The following is a 24,043-nucleotide window of genomic DNA, read 5'->3' as shown; positions in this document are numbered from 1 at the left end:
AAAGTAACTGTTTCATTAGCAAAATACTAATGGGAATTAATAATACTTAGCACTTGTATAACACTTTCAATGTTCAAAGTGCTTTATATGTTATCATAATAATCCTTACAACAGCCCTGTAAGGTAAACCAGGATTATACCACTATAGAAAATGTGAGAACTGAGGTTGACAGTGGCCTACCAAAGGCTATCTAGAAAATCTGTGGTCAAGATTAGATTTTAGCCACCAAACACCTAAATCAGGGTTCATTCTTTTAGCTACTATTATACACTAGTTGCATTACATTACTATTCATCCTATTAAGTAATTAAGCTAGTTTCCACAGGTTAAATGACAGACCTGTTGAAATTCTGTGCAGCAAACTGATCTGGCCAGAAGGTAAGAAAAAATATTTGGAGAATAGAAAGGGGGAGGATGGGAATGAAAGGAAAATGTGCATTCTTCATGATCATATTTCTCATTTACCATACAAAACAAGAATTATACTGAACAGAATTAAAAGCAGCAAGTAACGTTTATGAAGACTTAGAGCACATTTCTAAGCCCCCAGCATAACCACCCGCGGGGGGGGGGGTGCATTCCCGTTGGCACCTTGGCACTGCAGAACTGCACAGGGCTCCCCTGCTGGCACAGCCTCTCTGGGAATTAAATCCTGGAAGAGACCAGGGGGTGTTCCCAGTGGGGAGCTGACTTTAGTCAGTTTCGTAACTCCTTCAAGCCCGGGAACGCCCCTCGCTGCTGCTTCTTTCCTTGTTTTCCTATATATTTTGAGATACTATAATACTCAACAGACACGATAACTAAAGAAGTAATTTTTCCACCATTTTATCAAAGTTACAAAAAAACCACCTTTGCATTCTTACAGATGCTAAAGCTAAACTCTCTTTGAGGTGCTGAGAATTTTGAATAGATCTATTTTTCCATTTAATGCCACTTAAAACATACACTTGAGACAATTTAGGTCTTATAGGTTTAGGACAGATGTCCGCCTTTTCTCAGCGCCTATATAGAGCAATCACAAAAAAGAAACCGACTCCCCACCACAATTTCAGACCTAGTGTTGCCAAACTCCAGGTGGGAGCTGGAGATCTCCTGGAATTACAACTGAACACCAGATGGTGCAAATCTGTCCTCCTGAAGAAAATGGCTGCTTTGGAGGGTGGACTCTATAGCATATCCAGTTAAGGTCTCTCCCCTCATCATTCCTCCCTCCCCAGACTCTACACCAAAATCTCCAGGAATTTCCCAGCCTAGATCTGGCAACCTTATCTCAGGACTGGCCCCAATGGGTCCACCCTGAAAGGCCAAAACAGCCCTGTAAAGGACTCTACCACCTCCCCTTGCCTTTTTACTCACAGAAACCCAGCCTGAAAACCTGTGGTTGCCTAGCAATGGCCACTGAAGGTATCAATTTCTTAATGCTACAGGCACTCCATTTATCATTTTGGGATTTTTTTTTAAAAAAACACCAATGTTTGGGTGTGTTGTTGTTGTTCTTTAGATTGCATATTTTTCTGCAAACCTGGGGCTCTTTTCAAATTTGTAGAAAGATATGTCTTGCTCGTTCGCAGTTCCAATCACTGGATTTAAGTATCCTCAGATTTGGCCAACCTTGCTATTGGAATATAGATGATAATAATATACAGCTGGCCAAGCACAACAATGGGATTTCCAGGATCTGCTTGGAATCAGCTCCTTTTACAAAACACCCTGCTCAGACTTCCATGTCAAAAACAGGCGGCCTCACACCCACAACCCCAATAATAAGATATTTCTCCCATCTAGAACCTCGCCTGCTTTCATTTCCTTCCTGTTTCGTTCTTGCCCAGGGAACTCCGCCTCTTTCAGGATAACCCCAGTTTCCATGACTAATGCTCTTCTCCACCTGTTTTTCATGCTTGTCCAAATATCTCAAGCATACAAATCTATTGCCAGGCTGCCCCCACAATCCTGCCCACATACACTGGAAAAGACACACATAACACATGCACCCCTGACTTTCTGGACATATCCGGGATCTCTTCAGAGCACAATCTGCCTGCAATTCATGGGAGCAGGATGGTAGTCCAACCGTGGACCCACACTAGATTGCAAGACTGCTTTAATTACAAAGAAGCAGCAACAATGAATAGGAGCCTTGTGAAAAGTTGCCCAATTGCATTCCAGCGTAAGCTTTAGCGGACGAGAGCCAACATGTTCGGACACAACAAATGGATCCTCGCCATGCAGGCATTTTAGATTGACGGGGTGGAAAGAAATTCATCGCATCTGAAGACGTGGGCTGTAACCGACGACAGCTTAATCTGGAAGACAACGGTACAGGCCACAAAATCACTGGTTTCTCTTAGGGCCTCGTCAGTCTCTCTCTGCCTCCTCCCCAACCCGGAATACGGGTATATGACGTCTCGGTCTTGCACCGTCGGAAATACAGGGACACCAAGGTTGCACCGCATGGCCTCCTCCCTCGTCAAGCAGGAAGCACGCGAAGAGCCATTTCTGAGCGCTTTTAAAAAGGTCAAGAACTTTCACGACACCCCCCCCAGGGGGGGGGGCGAGTCTGAACTCCCGCCTTTGAGACTACCATTGTCTCCTATAAACCACTGTCACTATTACCACTCTCCCACAAGACCAACCAGGCTTCAAAAACAACCAGGAAATCCGGTGTGAAAAACAAAACAAAACAAAAAAAACACCCCCCCCCCTGTCCCGCCCCTAAGCGCCTCCCGCCTCATCTCCGACTTTCCCTCCGGGCCTGCGGCTGAAACGGGGTACCCCGACCCACCCCTCACCAGGAAAGCGGGAGAACCGACCGCCGGACCGTTACTCTTTTCCTCCGTCTTGCTCAGGTCGCTCTACCCTACCTCTTCTCCATCACTCGGTGGTTCGGCGTACGTCCTCAACCTCACCTCACGCATGCGCCGAACAGAGAGAGACAACGGGCATTCCTAGAGCGGAAAACATCCGGGGTTTCTCTCTCTCGCCCCCCCCCCGTTCCCAACTTCCAAGGTAAGCGAAAAGACGAGAAGGAAAGCAGTCTGAGCATGCGTAGAGTCAGAGGGGGGACTGCGTGGTGAACGTGTGTTTTTGGGCTAGTCCGTGGTGGCGTGCGGTGTGGAAGGAAAATGTTGAGTAAAGCAGAATATGAACACTTGGCGGCTTTTTTTTTTAATATATATATATATCCTCGTTTAAGAGTCGTGACTTTAGTCATGGTTGTCTAGCAGGGCCCCAAAGCAAGGCTAGCAAAGTCCTGTAAGGAAGGAGGACTATGAAGGAGAACGAATTAGTTTCAGCCTGCAGGGTTACATGGAAATGGTTTCACATTGAGTGGAGCCTGGGGAGGGGAGGGGACGGATCTTACCAGGGTATAACATCATCGTGCCCACCTTCCAAAGGAGCCGTTTGTTCCAGTGGATCTGACCTCTAGTCAAGGGATGTGTACTTCTGGGAGATCTCCAGCTCCTACCTGCAAATTAGCAGCCCCATTTCCACGAATGTGTAATTTCCTCACTGCAAATAAAGGATTCGCTGGCATTTACTCTTAAGTGACTTTGGCAGGATTATAAAAGGAGCCCAGTGGCATTTAAGAGACTAACATTTATTCCAGCAGAAGGTTTTGTGAGCCTTAGTTCACTCAGTTGTATATGAGTGTCTTTTATGGAAGGAAAGGTGATACAAAGACAGGCGAGTTCAAAACAAGATCCAGTCCAAAGAATAATGCAGCATTGGTGTGAGATACTGCCAACATTATGGTGCACAAAATGTAAACAGGGTGAAATGAGGTGAGCAGATACAATATGAAGTTACAGAGGCATACGTGAACTAATTAACATCCACATGAAGAACTGCAACATCAAGACTGCAATTTTATTAAGAAGTAGGCTATTGAAATTGGCAGGATTTCTTTAGTAAACAGTTGGGATCACCCTGTGTGATGATAGCAACTGCATTCATAAAAACATGCTTGTTTCTTTTTATTAATTTGGCTGTGTAGGATTGGAGCTCCAATGGTGGTGGTGGGGCAGAGGAATCCTTGAAGGGTTAGCTACTGGGCAGCAGCAGTAGTAGTGGAAGGTGACACTTCAACTAACCCTGGTTAGTACTGCAATGGTAAACCACTTGTGATCATCTCTCACCTCGAAACCCCTATGATGAAACAACCCAAAATGATATAGTGATGGAAGATGGAACCCCCAGGTCAGATGGGACTCAGTCAGCTACTGGGGAAAAGCTGAGGACAACTACAAATAGCACTATTCTTAATGACGCAACTGGGCTAAAGCTGAAAGGATGTTTAGTTGTTGACGTGAATGGATGCAAAAGAAAAATCAAAAGATGTTTAGCGCATACAATAGAAACATGGAACATTAGAAGTATAAATCAAGGTAACCTGGAAATTGTAAAATGAGAAATGGAACGTTTAAACATTGCAATCCTGGGAGAGAGTGAACTAAAGCGGACTGGATTAGGACATTTTCAGTCAGAAAACTGTGTTTTATTTATGTTTATTAATTTTATTTAATTCATTTGTACCCCATCATTCTCCCCAATGGGGACTCAAAGCAGATTACATCATTCTCCTCTCCCCCATTTTCTCCTCCCAACATCTCTGTGAAGTAGGTTAGTCTGAGAATGTGTGACTGGCCCATGGTCATCCAGCAAGCTTCCATGGCACAAGTGGGATTCAAGCCCAGATTTCCCAGATAGTAGTCCAGCATTCTTAACCACTACACCACACTGAATCTCAAAGGACAAACAGAAAAAACAGAGTGCTCTAATAGTGAGGCAGGATATAGCATAAACAAGCAGGGGCTATAATGCAAAGTCTGACTGAATAATATCAGAAGATATTATCAATCAAGAAATTGAAAGCTTTTATGCAAGTTCCCGCAAAGAAATTGATCACACACCTGAACAAGATGTGCTTATAATAGGTGACTGGAATGCAAAAGTAGGAAACAAAGCAGAAACCAATATTGTTGGGAAATTTGGGCTAGGAACTCGAAGCAGCATCACACCTCATAGAATTCTGCAAAGACAACATTTTGTTCATTGCGAACACATGTTTCAGGCAACCAAGCAGATGATTGTATATCTGAGCTGTTTTTCTCACCTTTTTCTGCAGCGTATTCTTTTTTGTCCTTTTTTTTTTAATGTTCTGAGATTTGCCCTATAGCGCCATAGCACTATAACAATCCAATGCAATCTAATGCATCCCAGTGCTGGTGATATAGCACTGAATTGTTATAGCATTGGGTTGTTATGGTGCTACAGCACACTGCAAACTAAGGCATAAATTGATACAAGTTATTACAACACAGAGATTCCTTTAATATTTGGTCTCTCCCCAAACTGCTAATGACAAGCTCCGTCATTTCTGCTGGAGATGGGATGGAAGAGACAGGTGGTAACAATAGCCGTGCACAGCACACACACATGTAAGCAAGTACTCTTAGGTAAGTACCCTTGGGCATTGCATCGGATGCCCTAGCAATTTCCCCAACAAACTTTACTGGGGTCAGGCTTGGTGGCAACTACCAGGCAACTTGCTACCAACCAATCTTTAGGGATTTACCTAAGCCTGGCTGCTTGCTACTGTTCAACAGCAGCCCCCACATGAATGCCAGTGTGGTGAAGTGGTTAGAGTTTCAGACTATGGCCTCAAATTGCCATTCTGTGGAAACTCACTGGGTGACCTTGGGCCCTTTCCACATTCCCAGCCTAATTTACCTCTCAGGTGGGTGTAAATGGTCACTGAGAGCACTAGCAACCAAGGTAGCAAGTGTTCAGATATACTATATTTCCTGCCTCTCTTTGCTTGCAATATAAGAAAACAAGGCTGTCAAGGCAAGGCTGCTCAGCACTTCAGCACTGTCTGCTCTAATTGGTAGTGGCTCTCCAGGATCTCAAGTAGGTCTTTCAATATCAGTTACTACTAGGGTTGTACAAAAAAAAAAATCAGTAAATTTAGGGTTTGGGTTTATTGGGCCTGATTTTTTCCCCCAGTAAACCCTGAATAAGCCGAGTACTCATACTGGTAAAGGGATATTTCGGCTATTTCCGGGTTTACTGAAAAAAATTGGGTCCATTATAGTCTATGGGGATTTTTTCCCCAAAGCTCATGTGGAGGCATTTTTGGAGGTCGAGTTCCCAAATTTTCAGAGTAGCTTCAAGAGACTCTCCTTGCATGAACCCAGAAATTTGGGTCAGGGGTCTGATTTTATGGGGTCCGGAAGGAGTCGCCCCCTCCTCCATAGAGAAGTAAAGTTTACAATGCTTCTCTATGGAGGAGGAGGTTGACCACTTCCAGACCCCATAAAATCAGACCCCTGACCCAAACTCCACCAAACTTCGGGGTTCATGCAAGGAGAGTCCCTTGAAGCTACCCTGAAAATTTGGGAGCTCGACCTCCAAAAATGCCTCCCCCAGAGCTCATTTTAAAAATTCCCATTGGGAAAAGCACACACATGCACACAAAAGCCGAATACCTATTTGGCTGATTCAGCTATTGGCTATCTGGCTTCGGCTTTATTCCCAGGTTTTGTTATTCGGTAAAACCGAAACCTGAATATTGCCAGGGTTTATCAGTATGCACAACCCAAGATACTAAGTGATTGGCTTAGCACAAGAACATTCAAAGACACATCCTTGCAAACACTCTCGCCTCCCACCCAACCGGACCCAACCCAGAGATATGAAGGCCCAGAAGGCAACTGGAAACGAGTGTTATTTTGGTACAGTTTTGACCCTTATACATCCTATAAGTAAGACCTTCATATTTGAACAAGATGGATTTTCCAAGCGCCTGGTTTCATTCGCTGACGGAGGTTTCCAGCTTGGTTTCTGCTCACAGACACAGAACAAAGACTGCTTAGGCTATCCACGCAGGTGTAAGGCAGCGGTTATACCATTAGCCAGTCAACAATGAGTTTCCTTCACAGGCCCATTTTTAAAGTGTGGTTATGATGCCCCCTACAGGATTTTAGATACATGAACTCATCTAGGGACAAATGTGTGACGGAAACAGGTTTGGCAAGTGCCTTACCTGGCTGAGAATTATAGAACAGAAGAATAAGAGACTGAATATGACCAACAGCTTTGCAAGGTGCATCATGAAAAAGGGATGTCACACCCAAGCCTTGTAGGCATTCATTTGTATTTCAAGTTGTGACTTTTGTAATCACAGTTGTAACGTTAAAGACCCTACAAGCCAGTCAAGTGGATAGATTGGTGTAGAAAGTATCTCTCTCTTAATGCTGTCCTTAGGTGCTAGATCTTATTTTTTTAAAAAGCCTCAAATACTCCTGTGGTGTGAGAATTGAAATTGCCCGCTCCCCAACTGGACATAACCGTGTCCTCTACAACATCAGAAGGAATCTTTGGTGTTTGCCTGCACAAGCATGTTTCCTTGATCCCCAGCTGGAAAATCTTCATTGGAAGTCTCCACAATGCACTGCTGATTGCTGAAAAAGCATCAACTCTTAGAGAAATACCTGCTATTCTGACTAACACAAAGACCAGTCTCATGGCCAATAAGAGCAGCCCTATCAGGCATGTTTTGGAATAATAGACAAACTTATGGGAAAGTGACATTCTGACCCCCAGGAGCCAAAATAAACAACAAATGAGGGGGAAATCATATATCCACACCTCTTTCTCCACCCTCCGGGAATGGGGACCACACTGATGAAGGGAAAGGTAAAAAGCCTTTAGGTGAGGGTGGGCTTTCACCAACAAAGTAGCCTTGTGGATACTGCCCTACGGCCTCCTGAGGCCTTCAGAAGCATACTCTTGGGACTTGGGCTTTGGGGTCCATTATTTTGTCAGCTTGAGTAATTTTCCCTCCTAAGTTTCTGGATTCTTTCCTTATTTTATGGCCTTTTCATTCTTCCCTTGTGGCGTGATTCTATGGGCTAAAGGACTGTGTCTGGATGGGCCTGTTCTGAAGAGCCAAATCCCAAGCTGCTGTGCTCTGTCCTCCCCTCTTCCTAATCATTAGGGCTGAGAGGCCCGTAAGCCTGCAAGGGTCCTGGTTCTTCTACCCTCCCGTATCCTTGTATATGTAGCTATGAAACCGCATAACGTGCTTGCTAAGGAACTGAGGTATAACTAAAAGGGCAGGAGGGTGTCAGGGCAGCCAACAGAGTTTCAATATTTAAAGCAGCTAACATGCATTAAGCTTTCTTATGCTTTCCGTTTACAACCTGCTATTTTCAAGCAATGTTTACAATGCAGTGGTTTAGGACTGGTTTAGAGCTGTGTTGTAGACTCATGTCTTATTACTTACACACTGCCTGTTCATGTATCCCACATACATCTTTCTGTTGGTTTTATATCCGTGCCTTTCCCCATGTATTCATTCATGTATAATGCAGTTTGTTTTTTGTAGTGTTTGTGCAACAGTGCCTTCCAATAAATTGTTTAATTCACATCAGTGACATCTTGGGAGTCTGTGTCTTCCTATTGACAGTCCCATACCCACTGGGGAGATAGGAACCCATAGGGTTAGGGCCCTCCTGATTAGGGAGACAAAATTAAAATGTGTTTAGAAAGCAACAGATACAATAATTTGCAGTTCTCTCCATCTTTAGCATTGGGTGTATTTGCAGTTCCACTTGTAAAAAAAAACAGGGATTTATATGTTTAAATTCTGTGTGCTGGTAGAGTACAATTTTAGATAAAATGCATCAGTTATAATTAATTATGTTTTTAAAGAAGAAAAACAGGCTTAGGATTGCTAGGAAAGTAAGTACTGCGTCTATTTCAATTCTTTCCAAGTTTCATTTTTTTCTCCCTGGAGAGCCAGGGTTTCAAGGAGGTCTTTCAATATCAGATATTACATGATCAGCACCAATTTATTAAAACTGGAGATGCCAAGGAGTGAACCAGGGATTTTCTGCCTGGAAAGCAGATGCTCCACCACTGAGCCACAGCCCCTCCCTCCATAAAGGCGATTTCTGGGTTCCCCCACAAGAGTGTTCAGCGGATGCATGAGATTCATACTGCCATACTCCAAACTACCTGAAGATACTGGGAGGGGGTTCCGCAAGAGAAGAGACTTCTGCACTTCAGAGTAAGACATGGCCTCCCAAAGATCTGGATGTCAGGCAGACAGGTGGGGAGGAATAGCTGAGCAAAGTCCCCCTCTGAGTCTCTGGGTGGGGGAGGGGAGAGCAGCAAGCCCAACAAGTGGTTGGCCCAGCAGGGGAAACGGGTTCCCTTCCCACCCTTCTGTAACTGGGCGTATGGTTGAGGACAGTGACGATCAGATACATCAGCTGTCCTCCCTCCCGCCCTGTTACTCTTCCCTTCTCCTTTTCCCTGTTCCTTCCTTGGCAGTATTTCCCCCCCTTCCTTCCCCTTTTCCTTCTTCCTGTCGGTTTTTCCTTTTACTTTTTGGGCCTGCAAGCTCTCTGTGGCTGGATGTCTTCCCATTTTTACTTATGATGGGGCTTTCATGCTAAGGTGTTACCTGAATTAGGCAGTCTCCACCTCTTAGTTGGGGAAATTAGCTACCGAGATGGAGCGAGAGGCGGGTAACCAGGATCTTTTAAATCTATGTATACCAGGATTAATCCTGGGGAAAACTTTTTTTTTTTACTGTTTTTTTCAAAATACAAAGGAAAAAGGGAGAATAGGGAAAGGAAAATAGAATTACATTCACTACTTTTCACCGGTGCACGGACTACTTCATCACCCTACATAGAGTTAGGGACTTGATGTCTCTCTTGTCTATTAGTGTCCTTATTTCCTACATCTAATACGATTCTCTAATACTACATCAATTCTTCATTCTAATACTTCTTTAAATCTTTTACCTACTATAACTTTCTTTTAGCTATGCCCCTCCCCTTTTTATTTATTCAAGGGAAAACTCTTAAATAAAATAAAATTAAAAGGGTTTTGTAAATTGAAAAACAAATAATTCACTTTCAAGGAGTAAACAAACACACATGGATCATACAAGAGCTAGAGAAGGGATGGCCGATATTTATCTTTCCCGGAGAGACGTTCAGAGAAGCCAGCGCTGAGGAGGGAGACAGCCAGCATTTCTGGCAGCAAAAGGAGCCCACATGCAAGTGGGGTGTATGCATGGATCCATCAGACACACTATGACTGGCCAAAGGACTATATTTACACCCCAAAATGAGTCCTGAGGTGGTATGAGATAAGCTGGCAAGGGAAAACCGGCCAGAGACAAATAATTGATTGCTTTACATCCCACCAAAAAGGGGTCCAACCAAAAAGGAGAGGCTGGATGAGTTGTCAGGATGCAGGAGAATGCCTGGGCTATTCTCCTGAATACTGATTGATTGCCCAGGATGGATGCAGCTAAGATAATTAATGGTTGGCTCTGAGCGCTGATGAAACCACCTTAAGGTGAGGCAATGGAGATCAGCTAGCCCCATTGCTTAGCCTGCCACACCTTTGGGATGTGGGAAAACGCATCTTCCTGCCCGTGTTATACACACAAAATAGCTCTCAAAACTTTCTAAGAGGCTTCCATTTTATGGACAGCAGCATCCTGCTTTGCTGTCAGTCTTTGGTCCTCGTGGCTTCACGGCACCCTTTAGCTGGAGGGGTCCGGCTGCTGACAAAGGGATATGTAATACAGGGCACCATTTTCTTATATTAGGGAATCAGGTTTTAAATTTTGAATGTTGTCATATTGTACATTTTAACTGCTGGATGCAGCCCTGAGTCCCTCATGGCAGGGGAAAGTGTGGGGTAAAAGTTGAACAAAATTAAGAAATAAATACCGTATATACCCATGTATAAGCCGACCCGCGTATAAGCCGAGGTGCCTAATTTCTCCCCAAAAATGGGGAAAAATTAGGCACCCGCGTATAAGCCGAGGGTCGGCTTATAAACACCCCCCCCCCCCGCAGGCTTACCTGACAGGGCTCTCCAGCGGCGAGGGTCCGGCGGCGGCGCGGCCCGGGGGGGCCCGGGCAGCCTTCCTTCGGCTGCAGGAGGCTGCCCCAGGCCGCTCCCGGCGGGAGGAAGCGGCGGCGAGGCCCAGGGGGACCCGGAGCAGCCTTCCTGCGGCTGCAGGAGGCTGCCCAAGGCCCCTCCCGCCCGGAAAAAATGGCGGCGGGGGGCGGGAAGGGCCGGGGCAGCCATCCTGCGGTTGCAGGAGGCTGCCCAAGGCCCCTCCCGCCCGGGAAAAATGGCGGCGGGGGGCGGGAAGGGCCGGGGCAACCTTCCTGCGGCTGCAGGAGGCTGCCCCAGGCCGCTCCCGGCGGCAGGAAGCAGCACGGGCGCGGCGGCGACGGTAAGTTTCCCCCCTCCCTCCCCCCGTATTGACCCGCGTATAAGCCGAGGCCGGCTTTTTCAGCCCATTTTTGGGGCTGAAAAACTCGGCTTATACGCGAGTATATACGGTAGCTAGCTAGCTAGCACTGGTTGTTGTAGGATTCGCTCCCCTGCAACATGTTGGCTAGCCACTTTATGATGCTGGACTAAAGGGACCAGTGCTCTGTTATGTACACTGAAAAACCCATTTGCATTTCAGTGGACTGTTTTCATACCCCATTACCAACAAATAGACTGGTTTCATAACAAATGTTCTGCAGCAATGATTGACAACAGCTTGAGTTTATTATACCACATTTTCTTTATTGGTTATGTCATCCACAACCTTCTGCAGCTCAAAGGGTGGGTTGACTGGGCACAAAAATACTGTATGGATGCCTCTATTATTCTCCTTACAATAGAAAAAGTTTTACAATATTGAAAAAGGATGTGGGCTCTTTGCAAAGTTACTGACCAATGTAACTGTATAACCATAGCCACTTGCATTTATTAATCCATTCTAGAATGAAATTAATATACACAACTAGTCCTTCACATTAAGGAAAAAAATGACTTGATAGGAAAGAGGAGATTCATGTGAAGAACTTCCTACAAGCCTCTTTATATACGTCAGTTCCTTTATATTTTTGAAGCAGGTGCAAGCACTTCTCCTGTAGTTCTGGGTCCAGATCTACCCCCCACTGGGCTCCCAAGTGAAGGATAACCAGGCAGCACTCCAGGACATCTGGGAAAGGTGAATCCTGTAAAGATAAATTGGAATATGCTCACTCAGCCTGGTTTGGTACCTTATGAAACTCAAAAAGCATTAGCCATGTAATTTACCTTCAGTTGATAATTAACTATTAATCTGATTATAAAAGCACAAGAGTACATGAAGTTATTTATTAGCTATCACCCATGTTATGAAAACTGTACACAACTCTACTGCTGAAGAAACTGCAACAACTAGGTGAACATGGGAATCATTTACTTTAATGGTTTGTATTTTTTCAACTTTGATATAACCTTTAACCCTTACCTTTACACTAGCTGGAAACTCTGCTAGTTTCTGATTTGCTTCTGTAAGTTGTTTCATAAGATCTGGTAGAGAAATCATCTCACTGACTTCATTCGTACTGTAAAGAGTTAAGATCACATTTCCAAACATTATATAAAGCACTTAAAAAAAAGGTAAAGGATGGAAGGCTGAGTCAACCTTGAGCCGTCTACCTAAAACCAACTTCCGTCGGGATCGAACTCAGATCGTGAGCAGAGCTTGGACTGCAGTACTGCAGCTTACCACTCTGCGCTACAGGGCTTATATATATAAAGCACTCATATGAAGTAAAAACACGTCTGTTCAGTCTATAAGCATACTTCCCTCTTAAAATCAGATCTAGACAGCTTTGTGGCTTTGGGCATTATGAAAATGATTTTGCTACAGTTAAAATGTCTTGAGTAGGGGTCTAAAGGCAGTGCATTTACTAAATAAAATGGTATATTTGTGAGTAATCTTCATTCTTTTAAAGATTTTCAGTGAATCAAATGGCCAGGATTAGTACAGTATGCTGAACTAAAATTCACCTCAAAGTTAACACCACTTAATAATATGCAAATGTTAAAATTCCCATTCCATGTGTTTCTATCCTAGCCCAGTTAAGACAAATTTCCCTAAACTCTTTGAAGAAAACAAGAAACACAAGTCTTACGATGTTTCTTATCTTTTCCATATCCCATTACAAATGAGAGAAACTTTTGCCAGTCCCACAATCATTGGTAAGAGGGAACACAGAGAGAGCAAAAAAAGTCAATTATTTGTTGGCCCCTTCAGTATCTACAACTGCTCTTCCATTCCCCTAATGTAATTCCAAGAAGAATTAATTCCCAAACAAGAAAATGTTATGCCTTATAATCCAGCACTGTACAAGGGGGAACAGTCTGTAACCAGAAATGCTCATTATTCAGAAACCTTCAATAGTTTCACTTTATCTAGACCCATGACTGCTCAGAATAGTAAGTGTTTGTAAATTCCCAAGTTACTCCTAGTAGCAATTGAAGGAAAACAATTCTGCAATCTGAGCTTCATTTTACAAGTAACATGCCTCAGCCCAACTATGTAGATAGATCTCTCACAAGCAGCTCCACGTGGAGTTAAAGCTTGCATGAATTAATCAGGATGATTACAAAACTCCACACCAAACCCCCTTTTCTCTTGCAACCACATTTGTCAAGTTCTCATGTGCATATTTCCCTAGATCAATGGGAGTCTATAATTTCTCTACAACATCACCATAAGCAACGGTCCAAATGTATAGTTCATGTCATTTCCCCCCTCTCCTTAAATCTTACTTTTGTCTCTGACTTGGCAGCGAAAGCTGTGTTTCCTCGGAATCCTGATTATCAGTGGTGCTTTGCTGAAGGTTATTTTTCTTATGTTGGGAGATCATGTCTGCCAATGTCTGCTGAACTCTAGAGATATCCCTCTGCACACTCTGGACTGCAGCATGTTCTTCAGAAAGCAGCACTCCACAGCTTCTCAGTTTTACTTGTCTCTCCTTTAGGCTTGAGTTGGGCGAAGAACCCATTTCTGAGCTAGTACCATTATTGTCCCTTTGGGAAAATTCTTCAGGCCTGGCTTCAGTGTCAGGTATATTTTCTACATGCTTAGAGGGTCTTGTACAGTTGCTCTGGCAATAGAGAGTGGATTGCTTGTTACTGCACACCTCAGAGGTAGGCCTTGGGTGTTCTGAGACCAGCGAATCATCAGGGAGATTCCACCACAGATTGTATAATTGCCCATAAGCCACAAATGCCTGTAAACTCCTGTACACTGCCAAGCTCTGCACATCCGTGCTGTCCAGCTTCTCTCTCAGATGATCACAACCTGTCAAAAGAAGAATGAAAATGGTTGAAATACTGAGCACCCCAACCTCCCTCCAAATGAAACCTTACATTGGAAAACTGCTACTAACATATATGCCAAGGGACACTCCATGAAGTCAATGAGCAATAGATTCAGGATGGAGTAATAGATTCAGGATGGACAAAAGAAAACTAATTCGACACGTGATTAAAAAGTGGAATTCACTGCCAAAGGATGATGGCCACAAGCAAAGTGATGGCCACAAGTATAGCCAGTTTCAGAAAGGGATTAAACAAATTCATGAAGAATAGGTGGCTACTAGCCAGGATGACTAAAGGGACCCTCCACAGTCAGAGGCAGTAAACATTTGAAGCCCAGTGCCGGGATGCAACATCAGGGGAAAGCCTCGGCCTCTATGTCCTGTTGTTGGCTCTCCAGAAAAATGGGTTGGCCACTGTGAGGTAGGATGCTGGACTGGATGGAGCACTGATCTGATCCATCAGAAGTGAATTACTGCTTAAACGTGCATCATTCTGAATTAATTTGCCTAATTAAAAGCTGAAGAAATGCTCCTAGAAGACTCATTGTCCAGCTATTCTTCACCTAGTTGCCAGTCTAGAACAGGAAGTGCCATAATATTGAATTCAGTTATGATTAGTAAAACAATGGGGAATCAATGGATTAAGTTACTGCGATAACTTAACTGGAAGGGGAGACAAACTTTTTTTTAAAGAGACAGAGCTGATGGCTACACTGTATAACATCCAAACCACCCAGATTTATATAATAAATGACTTTAAAAAAGTCATTTCAGAATATGGTATTTCAGTTTCACCATGGCATGCTCAACTGACTCGTTCAATGATCTTTTCCTTGTGATTTCAAGAAATCGTATCAGCATGTATTAAAAACATATTTTTGTTTATTCCATTTACTATACCTAATATCATCCACCTTTATATATTTAGGTTGGGACAAAGGAAAAGGAACTGTGCTAGTTCAGTGTACAGAATAAAGATGGAGGTTGTAAATAAAAACAAACAAACCAGTAATTCATCAAGTCAAAGTTACTGGATCCCCTTTTTCCCAAAAGGATTTTAAAGAAATTAGTCTCTTCCATTTCCGTAGATCAATGCCTTTGTAGAGCAGGAGGAGGAATTAAGACTTTACCTCTAGGAAGGATGATGTTGCAGATCTCTTGCATGAGAGTAAAATTTCCAGCATCATAGCTCCGGGTCACAGCTCCAAGAATGGCTTTCACTGCCTCTTCCCAGGAAGCCGTCTGATGGCTCAGGAGTGCCAGGGTCAGTTCATGGGATATGTGGAAAAGGAGCTATAAAAAAAGAAACCTAGCTTCACTGAGAAGGAAAAAACAGCATGAGACCAGTTTCCAGCCATTGGCCACCTTAAGATACTAGCACAAGTGGCCCCATTTTCTACCTTGCTATTGTCAACTATGGTGTTCATGGGAATTTACAAGATACGTAGAAAGTAAAAACATTCTGAAACTAAGACCTCAATCATTTGGCAACTGAGGCCACATCTGCCAAACCGCCTTCCAACCCCAGAGTTTTTATTATACCATTTGAAAGGTTAGATAAGGGTGTAGTCAGGTATTGAGTGGGACCCTGGCAAGGCTGCATATGAATCCCCCAAATAAATATCCCTCTGATTTTTGTTCTTCCAGGGGTGATAATGGTCAGTGTGAATGAGGCACAGTTCAAAGCCCTCCTGTAACACTACTCTCACCCTTAATTGTGGCTTCAGAATACAGATCAATACTGGAGAATAGAGAGGGGAATTCTGCAGGGGCAATTAATCTGCACAGTGTAGAATTTAGCCTCCAAAGTATAATTTCTGATGTACAACTTGTGAGAATCCAGAAGGGATCCTGAGAAGGTTATGCAAAACCTGAGGGGGGGGGGCAGACTTTTTCAGGCAGAGAATCAGAAAATAGAGAATGGCTAAGCATCTCAACTCCTTTCCCAGCCTGGAACAGGAGCAAACAATGCCTAATTCTGGAAAGCAATACAACATACACAAAAAGAGTGCCAAGGCCAACTTCTTCAATGTGCATAACAATACACTTGAATTGCATCATGGTCTTGACCCCCTTTAGAATATCATACGAACATAAGAAAAGCTAAACTGGATTAGACCAAGGTCCATCAAGTCCAGCAGTATGTTCAGACAGTGGCCAACCAGGTGCCTGTCAGTCCCTGTCCCGGGACGAGCCCCTCCCCGCGCAGCCCGGGACGTAAACCACCCCACCAGACCATGCAGGGGGGGGGGTGCCACTCACCATTGGAGGGAGGGAAGATGAGAGCGGGGTGGCCAGCCCTGCCGGCAGCCGGCGTGGCGACCGCGCTTCAGCCCTGTTTTTTTCCTTCAGGGCCTCCAGGGGATGACGCCAGCAAGCACCCAGCCGCGGCGCCGGCCGCGGCAGAGACTGCGCGCGCTCCTGCACCCCGCCCCGCTCAACAGCTGAGCCACGGACGAGCGCGGGCGGGGCAAATGAGGGCGGGCCGGCCAGCTACCTCAGAGGCAGCCAGGTGACCCGGCTGGAGCCCTTATTTGAGAAGGTCGGGGGCGGGGCTAAGGGAGGAAGGGGCGGGACCTCTCTGGCCTGGAGGGGATATAAGGCCAGAGAGGAGCCTTGGCCGAGGAGGAGTAGCAGCAGCACTAGGTGGTAGGAGCCGTGCTGGCTCAGAGCAACCTGGCTGCATCCGAGGGGGAGGCAAGCTCCGATTCCCCCTCGGACTGGTCTGAGGCCGAGGAGGCTCCTCCGGCCAGGTCCTCCTCCAAGGCAGAGACCCCGGGGGCGACGGCGGCGCCAGGGAGGCGTGACAGCGTGGTGGAGAATGCGGGCAGGGGGGCAGACATAGCCAAGCCCCCACCCCGCCTGCCGACAGCCCCTGGCTGGCGCCCGCCTCACCCGATTATCCGGGCCCCCGTGTTGACTTTGGCGGCTGGAAGTGCAGTAGAATCCACAATGGAACCAGCAGAACCAGCCCCAGGAACCTCAGGAGATTTCTCCCAATTCGGTCGTTGGCTAACAGAACATCACGGACGCATGATGCAGGATCTCCTACAACGCCCACAGGAGGCGCAACAACGATTGGTCAGAGAAATGACGCAACAACATCAGGAGTCCCAAGCTGTGCTGTTCCGTGAAATGCGCCAAGCCCTGGAAACCAGTCGAGGGGCCATCCCGGCCACAGGTACCGATGCGGCGAGCGGGGCAACTAAGGTACCTTTCATGCAGTTGACAAAGCTAGGGCCCGAGGATGACATTGATGGATACCTTGAGGCCTTCGAGCGGACAGCCGAAGCCTCCGGATGGCCAAAGGAGAAGTGGTCCATCATCATAGGGCCATATCTTACGGGCCCCGCCCAGGCCGCCCTTAAAGCCCTACCAAAAGACGACAGTAAGCGGTATGATCGCCTGAAGGCTTCCATTTTGGAACGATATGCCATTTCCCCCGAAACATACCGACACAGATTCCGGACGATGCAGTGGAAAAAGGGGGAACCACCTAGGGCCTTTGTAACGTCCTTAAAAGATGCGGCCTATAGATGGCTACGACCCAAGACAGCTGAGAGTGAGGAAGTAGCGGATCAGGTGGTGTTAGAGCAGCTGCTAGCCGTGGTGCCGCCCAAAGCCCGTGATTGGCTGCTTTGCAACAAACCGGATACCTTGCCAGTGGCCATGGCGTTACTCGAGAATGTGCTGGCAGCAGAATACCGGGAGCCCCCCTGGGAGAGCAGTAAGGCAGAGTGGCGAACAAAGGGGCCAGAAAGTCATCCGCGAGGTGGGAGGGCCCGGCTAGCTCCGCGATTCCCTCCCCTCACCGGGGTTCAGCCCCGATGGAGCCCGCCTGGAGGGTTACCAGCCCCAGGACAACCCCTCGCAGAAGGGGTCCGGGCGCAACTCAAAGAAGAGAGTAAGAGCCCCGACAGGAAAACGATGGGGCCATGCTTCACATGTGGGCAGTGGGGCCATTACCGAAGGGACTGCCCAATGATGGAGTGCGACTTGGGTTGGGAGGAGGCAATGCATGCTGAGACACCCGGGAGACGGCCAGCAGCCATAATGGTGTCCCTCCAGCTGGGAGGACGAAGGATTCGGGCTCTAGTCGATAGTGGGTCTTCAGTTTCTATGGTCAAGACTGCGTTAGTACCAACCCGGCTACCAACAGTCCGGACGGCCTCCGTAGCCTGTTTTCATCAGCATGTGGAACAATACGCTGTAGTCCGGATCAAGGTGACATGGAACGGACGGTCGTATGAGATGGAAGCTGCGAAGGTAGCGCACTTGCCTTACCCCATGCTTATAGGGCGGGATGCGCCATTCTTCGGAGCCCTGTTGGGCCAGATCCGACGAGGATTCAACGTGGAAGAAGGATTGGTGATAGAAGCGGATGACGGTGAGCGCCCGGGAACGTCCACAGCTACGGACCCCGCAACTGCAACGGTTGGTCAACCAACCGTCCGCGATATGGCCATGGATTGGGAACAGGACCCTGAGTTCCTGCAAGCTCAGAACACAGACCCTCCTTGGCCAAGCTGCGGGAAATGGTGGCGGTAAGTAACGGGCAGGTGGTGGATGAAAGACGTGCTAATAGGTGGCCCCAGATACAACAAATGCGAGGTCTGTGGTATCGTGTCCCAGGGAATAGGGGGCTGGAGGTCCAACAACTGTTGATTCCCCAAAGGTATAGGCAACAGTTCTTGGAATTAAGTCACTCTTGGGCAGGGCACCAGGGGGTGAAAAACACCCTAGCCCGTCTGCAACAGAGGTGTTTCTGGCCGGCTATTTCAAGGGACGTTAAGCAATTCTGTAGGACTTGCTTACGATGCCAAAAGTGGGATGGGCGGCCCCCTCCTCGGGCCCCTCTCCAACCATTGGCCATCATCCAGGCGCCCTTCGACCGGATCGCCATGGATTTTGTAGGGCCCCTCCCTCGCACACCAAGGGGGTTCCGTTACTTTTTGGTCATAATTGATTACGCCACCAGGTACCCGGAAGCTATCCCGTTGCGCACCCTACAGGCCCCAGGGGTGTGTCGGGCCCTGATTCATTTATTCGCCCACGTAGGACTACCCCGGGAAATCGTATCTGATAGAGGCTCGTCTTTTACGGCCTCTATCACCAAGGCTTTGTGTAAAACATTAGGCATCCGCCAACTATTCGCAGCCATTGCCCACCCCCAAACCGATGGGCTAGTAGAACGCCTAAATCAAACGATAAAAAACATGCTCCGCAAGCTAGCGGGGGACCAACCTCGTCAGTGGGACCTATACGTTGACCCGGTGCTGTTCGCCATTAGAGAGACCCCTCAAGCCTCGACTGGCTACGCACCTTTTGAATTACTATACGGTCGCAAACCCCGAGGCATCCTACAGGTGGTGGAAGGGCAGGTAGTCGGACAGGATCCAGGGGAGTATCAGGGTCAAGAGGCCCAGGAGTATGTCCGACAGTTAAAAGAAAGGTTGGCGACCGCCCAAGCCATAGCCTCGCAGAACGTGGCGCAAGCCCAAGCCCGCCAGAAGGAACGGTATGATCAGGGTACCCAACTCCGACAGTTAGGGGTAGGGGCCCAAGTGTTGGTGAAGGGACGCGTGTGTGGTCCCGGAGAAAAAGAATTGTGGAAGGGTCCCTACAAAGTGGTACGGGTCTTGGGTCCCTGTTCGTACGAAATCCAGTGCGGCGCTCAAACCCGGCAACGGAAGCGAATCCATACCAATGATCTGAAAGAGTGGCTGACCCCGACAGGTCAGCGGGGAGAATGTCAGCTGGGAGAGGAACCATTAGAACTGTCGGAAGGGGACATCCCGTGGGGCAACGCGGGCAAAGGCCCGGAAAGACCCAAGATAGACACGGCCTTAGACCCCATACAGAAACAACAGCTACAGAAGTTGATACAACAGTTACCCCTGTGTTCTCCTCTACGCCGGGGCGAATCGAAGGAGTCTCACATGCTATTCGGACCCCTCCCGACGCCGTGGCCCGGTCTATTTGGCGTCCAGTCCCCCGACGACGGTGGGAAGAGGTGGAACAAGAGGTGACCAAGATGTTACAACTGGGAGTAATTGAGCCCTCCAAGAGCGCTTGGCGGAGTCCGATCGTCCTAGTACCAAAACCAGACGGCAGTGTCCGTTTTTGCGTGGATTATAGAGCGCTAAACCAAATAGCCGCTTTTGACGACTATCCCATGCCACGGGCAGACCTTCTGATCGACCAACTCGGGTCAGCCCAGTACTTGTCAGCCCTAGACCTGACAAAGGGGTACTGGCAGGTCCCCATGAGAACAGAAGACAAAGAAAAGACAGCCTTTGCTACCTCTTCAGGCCTCTACCACTTTACAATGATGCCATTCGGATTACACGGGGCAGCCGCCACATTCCAGCGGGTGGTAGATCAAGCCCTGGCCCAATGCCAAGGTTTCGCTACCGCTTACATCGATGACATCATCGTTTTCAGCCCTGATTGGGAATCACACCTCCAACACCTGGATTCAGTTTGTCGCGCCCTTTACGCCGCTGGCCTACGGGCCAACCCCTCAAAAAGTCACCTGGGTTTTCGAGAACTCAAATACCTGGGTTATGTCGTGAGACAAGGGGCGCTGAGACCCATTCCTGAGAAGGTTGTTACCCTGGAAAAAGCTCCAGTCCCCCGGACGAAGAGACAGCTCCGACGGTTCCTGGGTCTCGTCGGGTATTATAGTAAGTTTATACCTCACTTTGCTACCTGGGCCTGTCCATTAACCGACTGTCTGAAGAAAACTTGCCCCAACCAACTCAGATGGACCCCTACGTTAAAGGCAGCCTTCCACGACTTACAGACAGCCCTATCCCGAAGCCCAGTGTTGAAAAACCCCGATTTCGATAAGCCCTTTTCACTACACACGGACGCATCTGACACTGGGCTGGGAGCAGTGCTCATGCAAGAAAAGGACGGACAGGACTACCCCATACTGTTCATCAGTCGCAAGTTACAGCCGGCAGAACGTAATTATGCCACTGTCGAGAAAGAAGCATTAGCGGTCAAATGGGCGGTGGGGTCCCTACAATACTATCTCGTGAACAACCCCTTTTTCCTGGTCACTGACCATGCCCCGTTGTTATGGATGAGGCGTATGAAGGACCACAACGCCCGGATTCTCCGGTGGTACGTGTCATTGCTACCCTTCGACTTCACGGTCAAGCACAGACCCGGAACCCAGCATATACCAGCCGACTATATGTCGAGAGTGTTTGAAGAAGACCCATCTGTCCAGCCGGCGTTAAGAGGGGGGGGGGGTGTCCCGGGACGAGCCCCTCCCCGCGCAGCCCGGGACGTAAACCACCCCACCAGACCATGCAGGGGGGGTGCCACTCACCATTGGAGGGAGGGAAGATGAGAGCGGGGTGGCCAGCCCCGCCGGCAGCCGGCGTGGCGACCGCGCTTCAGCCCTGTTTTTTTCCTTCAGGGCCTCCAGGGGATGACGCCAGCAAGCACCCAGCCGCCGCGCCGGCCGCGGCAGAGACTGTGCGCGCCCCTGCACCCCGCCCCGCTCAACAGCTAAGCCGCGGACGAGCGCGGGCGGGGCAAATGAGGGCGGTCCGGCCAGCTACCTCAGAGGCAGCCAGGTGACCCGGCTGGAGCCCTTATTTGAGAAGGTCGGGGGCGGGGCTAAGGGAGGAAGGGGCGGGACCTCTCTGGCCTGGAGGGGATATAAGGCCAGAGAGGAGCCTTGGCCGAGGAGGAGTAGCAGCAGCACTAGGTGGTAGGAGCCGTGCTGGCTCAGAGCAACCTGGCTGCATCCGAGGGGGAGGCAAGCTCCGATTCCCCCTCGGACTGGTCTGAGGCCGAGGAGGCTCCTCCGGCCAGGTCCTCCTCCAAGGCAGAGACCCCGGGGGCGACGGCGGCGCCAGGGAGGCGTGACAGTCCCCCCTTATGTTTATGTTGTTGATACTGCAATACTCTTCTCCCTTCTCCAGTATAAAGATAATGTTGAAAATCTACAGACCACACACAAAATTACCTGCCTGGGATGAGTGTTGCTTGTGGCAGGAGGATACTGAATAATCTGCAGCTGTTCAAACATGGTCTGTGCTTGTTCAACAGTATGCACACCAAATACGCTCTGCCATATAGTTGTCACCACTTCTATAAAGGAGCAGCCTTGTCTCACTACCCAGCTGTGGTAGCAAGGTATGGCTAGGCTTCTGTTTTGCACTGGATTCCTTTCACTAAGGCATTTGTGAAGCAGCTCATTAAGACAGAACACCAATCTGTGTCCCTGTAAGAGAAAGTCACAGCCATTATTTATTTTAATCAGGTGAGAAAACATCACATACTGGGAATGTACATATTTCACAATATGTACATGATGTATTAGACACATTTATCTGTGAAAGTATGTGTGAGGTCAGGAAGAGACCCTCTGGCTAATCAGAAAGACAAGACCTCTTCTTGTGTGGTGATGGTAAAATTTCAGCTGCAATTAGTAGTAAATGGAATTGGGGTTAATTTCCTCCCCCACAATGATCATGTAAGCATCTCTTGCTCCTAAACCTTGTTTTCAGGGTTTCATTTGAGAATGGATTTGTTGAAGCTTTTGGACTGAGACCCCCACTTGAACATCCAGAAGACTGTTCAAGAAGCAGCTTTTTTCCAGCAGTAAGTTTTTAAAATACATCTCAAACAAGATGGGTTTAAATGACAACCATTGAAAAACACCAAGAGAGCTTGATTTAGATTGATCCCTTTCAAAAAAATTGCCAATCAATACATTTCCTAAACAAGCAACATATGAATGGGTTACGACAGAAGTTAAAACATCTGTTTGCAAAGAAAACATCTTCAAGCTTCTTCTTCTACTCTGCTGAGAAATATATATATCCTACTCCCTTGGGTAAAAATACCTTATTGGGGTGGGGGGAGAAGGGAATGTTAATGGTGATTTTGGGTGGAAATTGGCATGAGCAAAGATATAAATAATCTCTGCCCTCTGCCCCACTTTCCCCTTTTAAACTGCTGCTCTGGTTTCTGCATTCTTTGTTTGTTTTTTTAATTCAGGAAGAATCCTAACGACACATAGCCACAGAGGAATCATGTAAAGGATGCAACATGGATGAGTCTACAGAGGTAATACTATACCCTCACCAATAAACTCTCCTGCTGCTGGAGAACTTCCTGTGCCCCGACCCAGTTCTTGGCAGACAAAAGCTCCTGGGCACACCGGAAGGAAAAAGTCACCGACAGGTCCTTCTCTCCAGCTATCAGAGCCAGCTCAGCGGCAGCTTTTAGAGATGTGGGGTCTCCCTTTTTAGACAGCACTTTGGCTGCATCGTAGGGACAGGCAGCTCCCAGGTAACTGCAAAGAAAAATTAAACACCAAGTGACACCGATATTGCAGGAAACTTTCAGTTCACCACCAAAAAACCTGCTTGTTTCATGTGCTTTGAGGATCCATTGGAATCCCGGTTCCCTTTTACTCTACTCCTCCTCTCATCTTGTACTTCTTCTACTACAGTTTTTTACAAAGCAGGTGGTTAATCGAAGGAGATGGTGGTTAATCGAAGGAGAGACCACACCACACGACAGCTTGGAGCTCTCATCTTGAACACCAAAGCAAAAGATGCCATTCTCCTTCCTTCCCTTTGGATGCCTCCCAACCCAGCACAGAAAGAATGGGAAAATCCAATCAAACCACTCAAGCACATTTCCCATTGTGTGAACCACTGTATTCTATGCTTCTATAGTACTCTGCACCACTCCTAAAACAAGGGGATGCCTATGGTTGTTTCACACTGAAGGAACCCACATTGGATTCCCAGGAAGGAATCTAACAACCCAAAGTCCCAACAGTTCTCACTGAACAACTGGTTGTCAACGG

At 47.3% G+C, this 24,043-nt stretch overlaps 1 protein-coding gene across 1 annotated transcript in view; it reads right to left on the bottom strand.

Moving 5' to 3' along the window:
* Positions 1-11,734: 11,734 nt before the first annotated feature.
* Positions 11,735-24,043, bottom strand: part of GEMIN5 (gem nuclear organelle associated protein 5) — a 36,503-nt gene continuing 24,194 nt past the window's right edge. The window contains exons 23-28 of the mRNA XM_056860194.1: positions 23,305-23,521; positions 22,187-22,444; positions 15,330-15,492; positions 13,646-14,180; positions 12,336-12,432; positions 11,735-12,057 (exon numbers count right to left, since the gene is read on the bottom strand). Of these exons, the coding sequence (XP_056716172.1) occupies positions 11,890-12,057; positions 12,336-12,432; positions 13,646-14,180; positions 15,330-15,492; positions 22,187-22,444; positions 23,305-23,521 (1,438 nt within the window). The 3' untranslated portion in view covers positions 11,735-11,889. The remainder of the gene's footprint in view (positions 12,058-12,335; positions 12,433-13,645; positions 14,181-15,329; positions 15,493-22,186; positions 22,445-23,304; positions 23,522-24,043) is intronic.

This window comes from Euleptes europaea, chromosome 1 (genome assembly GCF_029931775.1).
Source record: "Euleptes europaea isolate rEulEur1 chromosome 1, rEulEur1.hap1, whole genome shotgun sequence".
In the NCBI taxonomy this organism is placed as follows: domain Eukaryota; kingdom Metazoa; phylum Chordata; class Lepidosauria; order Squamata; family Sphaerodactylidae; genus Euleptes; species Euleptes europaea.
Note: the sequence above shows the minus strand (reverse complement) of the source record. Positions and strands in the feature narration are given on the sequence as shown.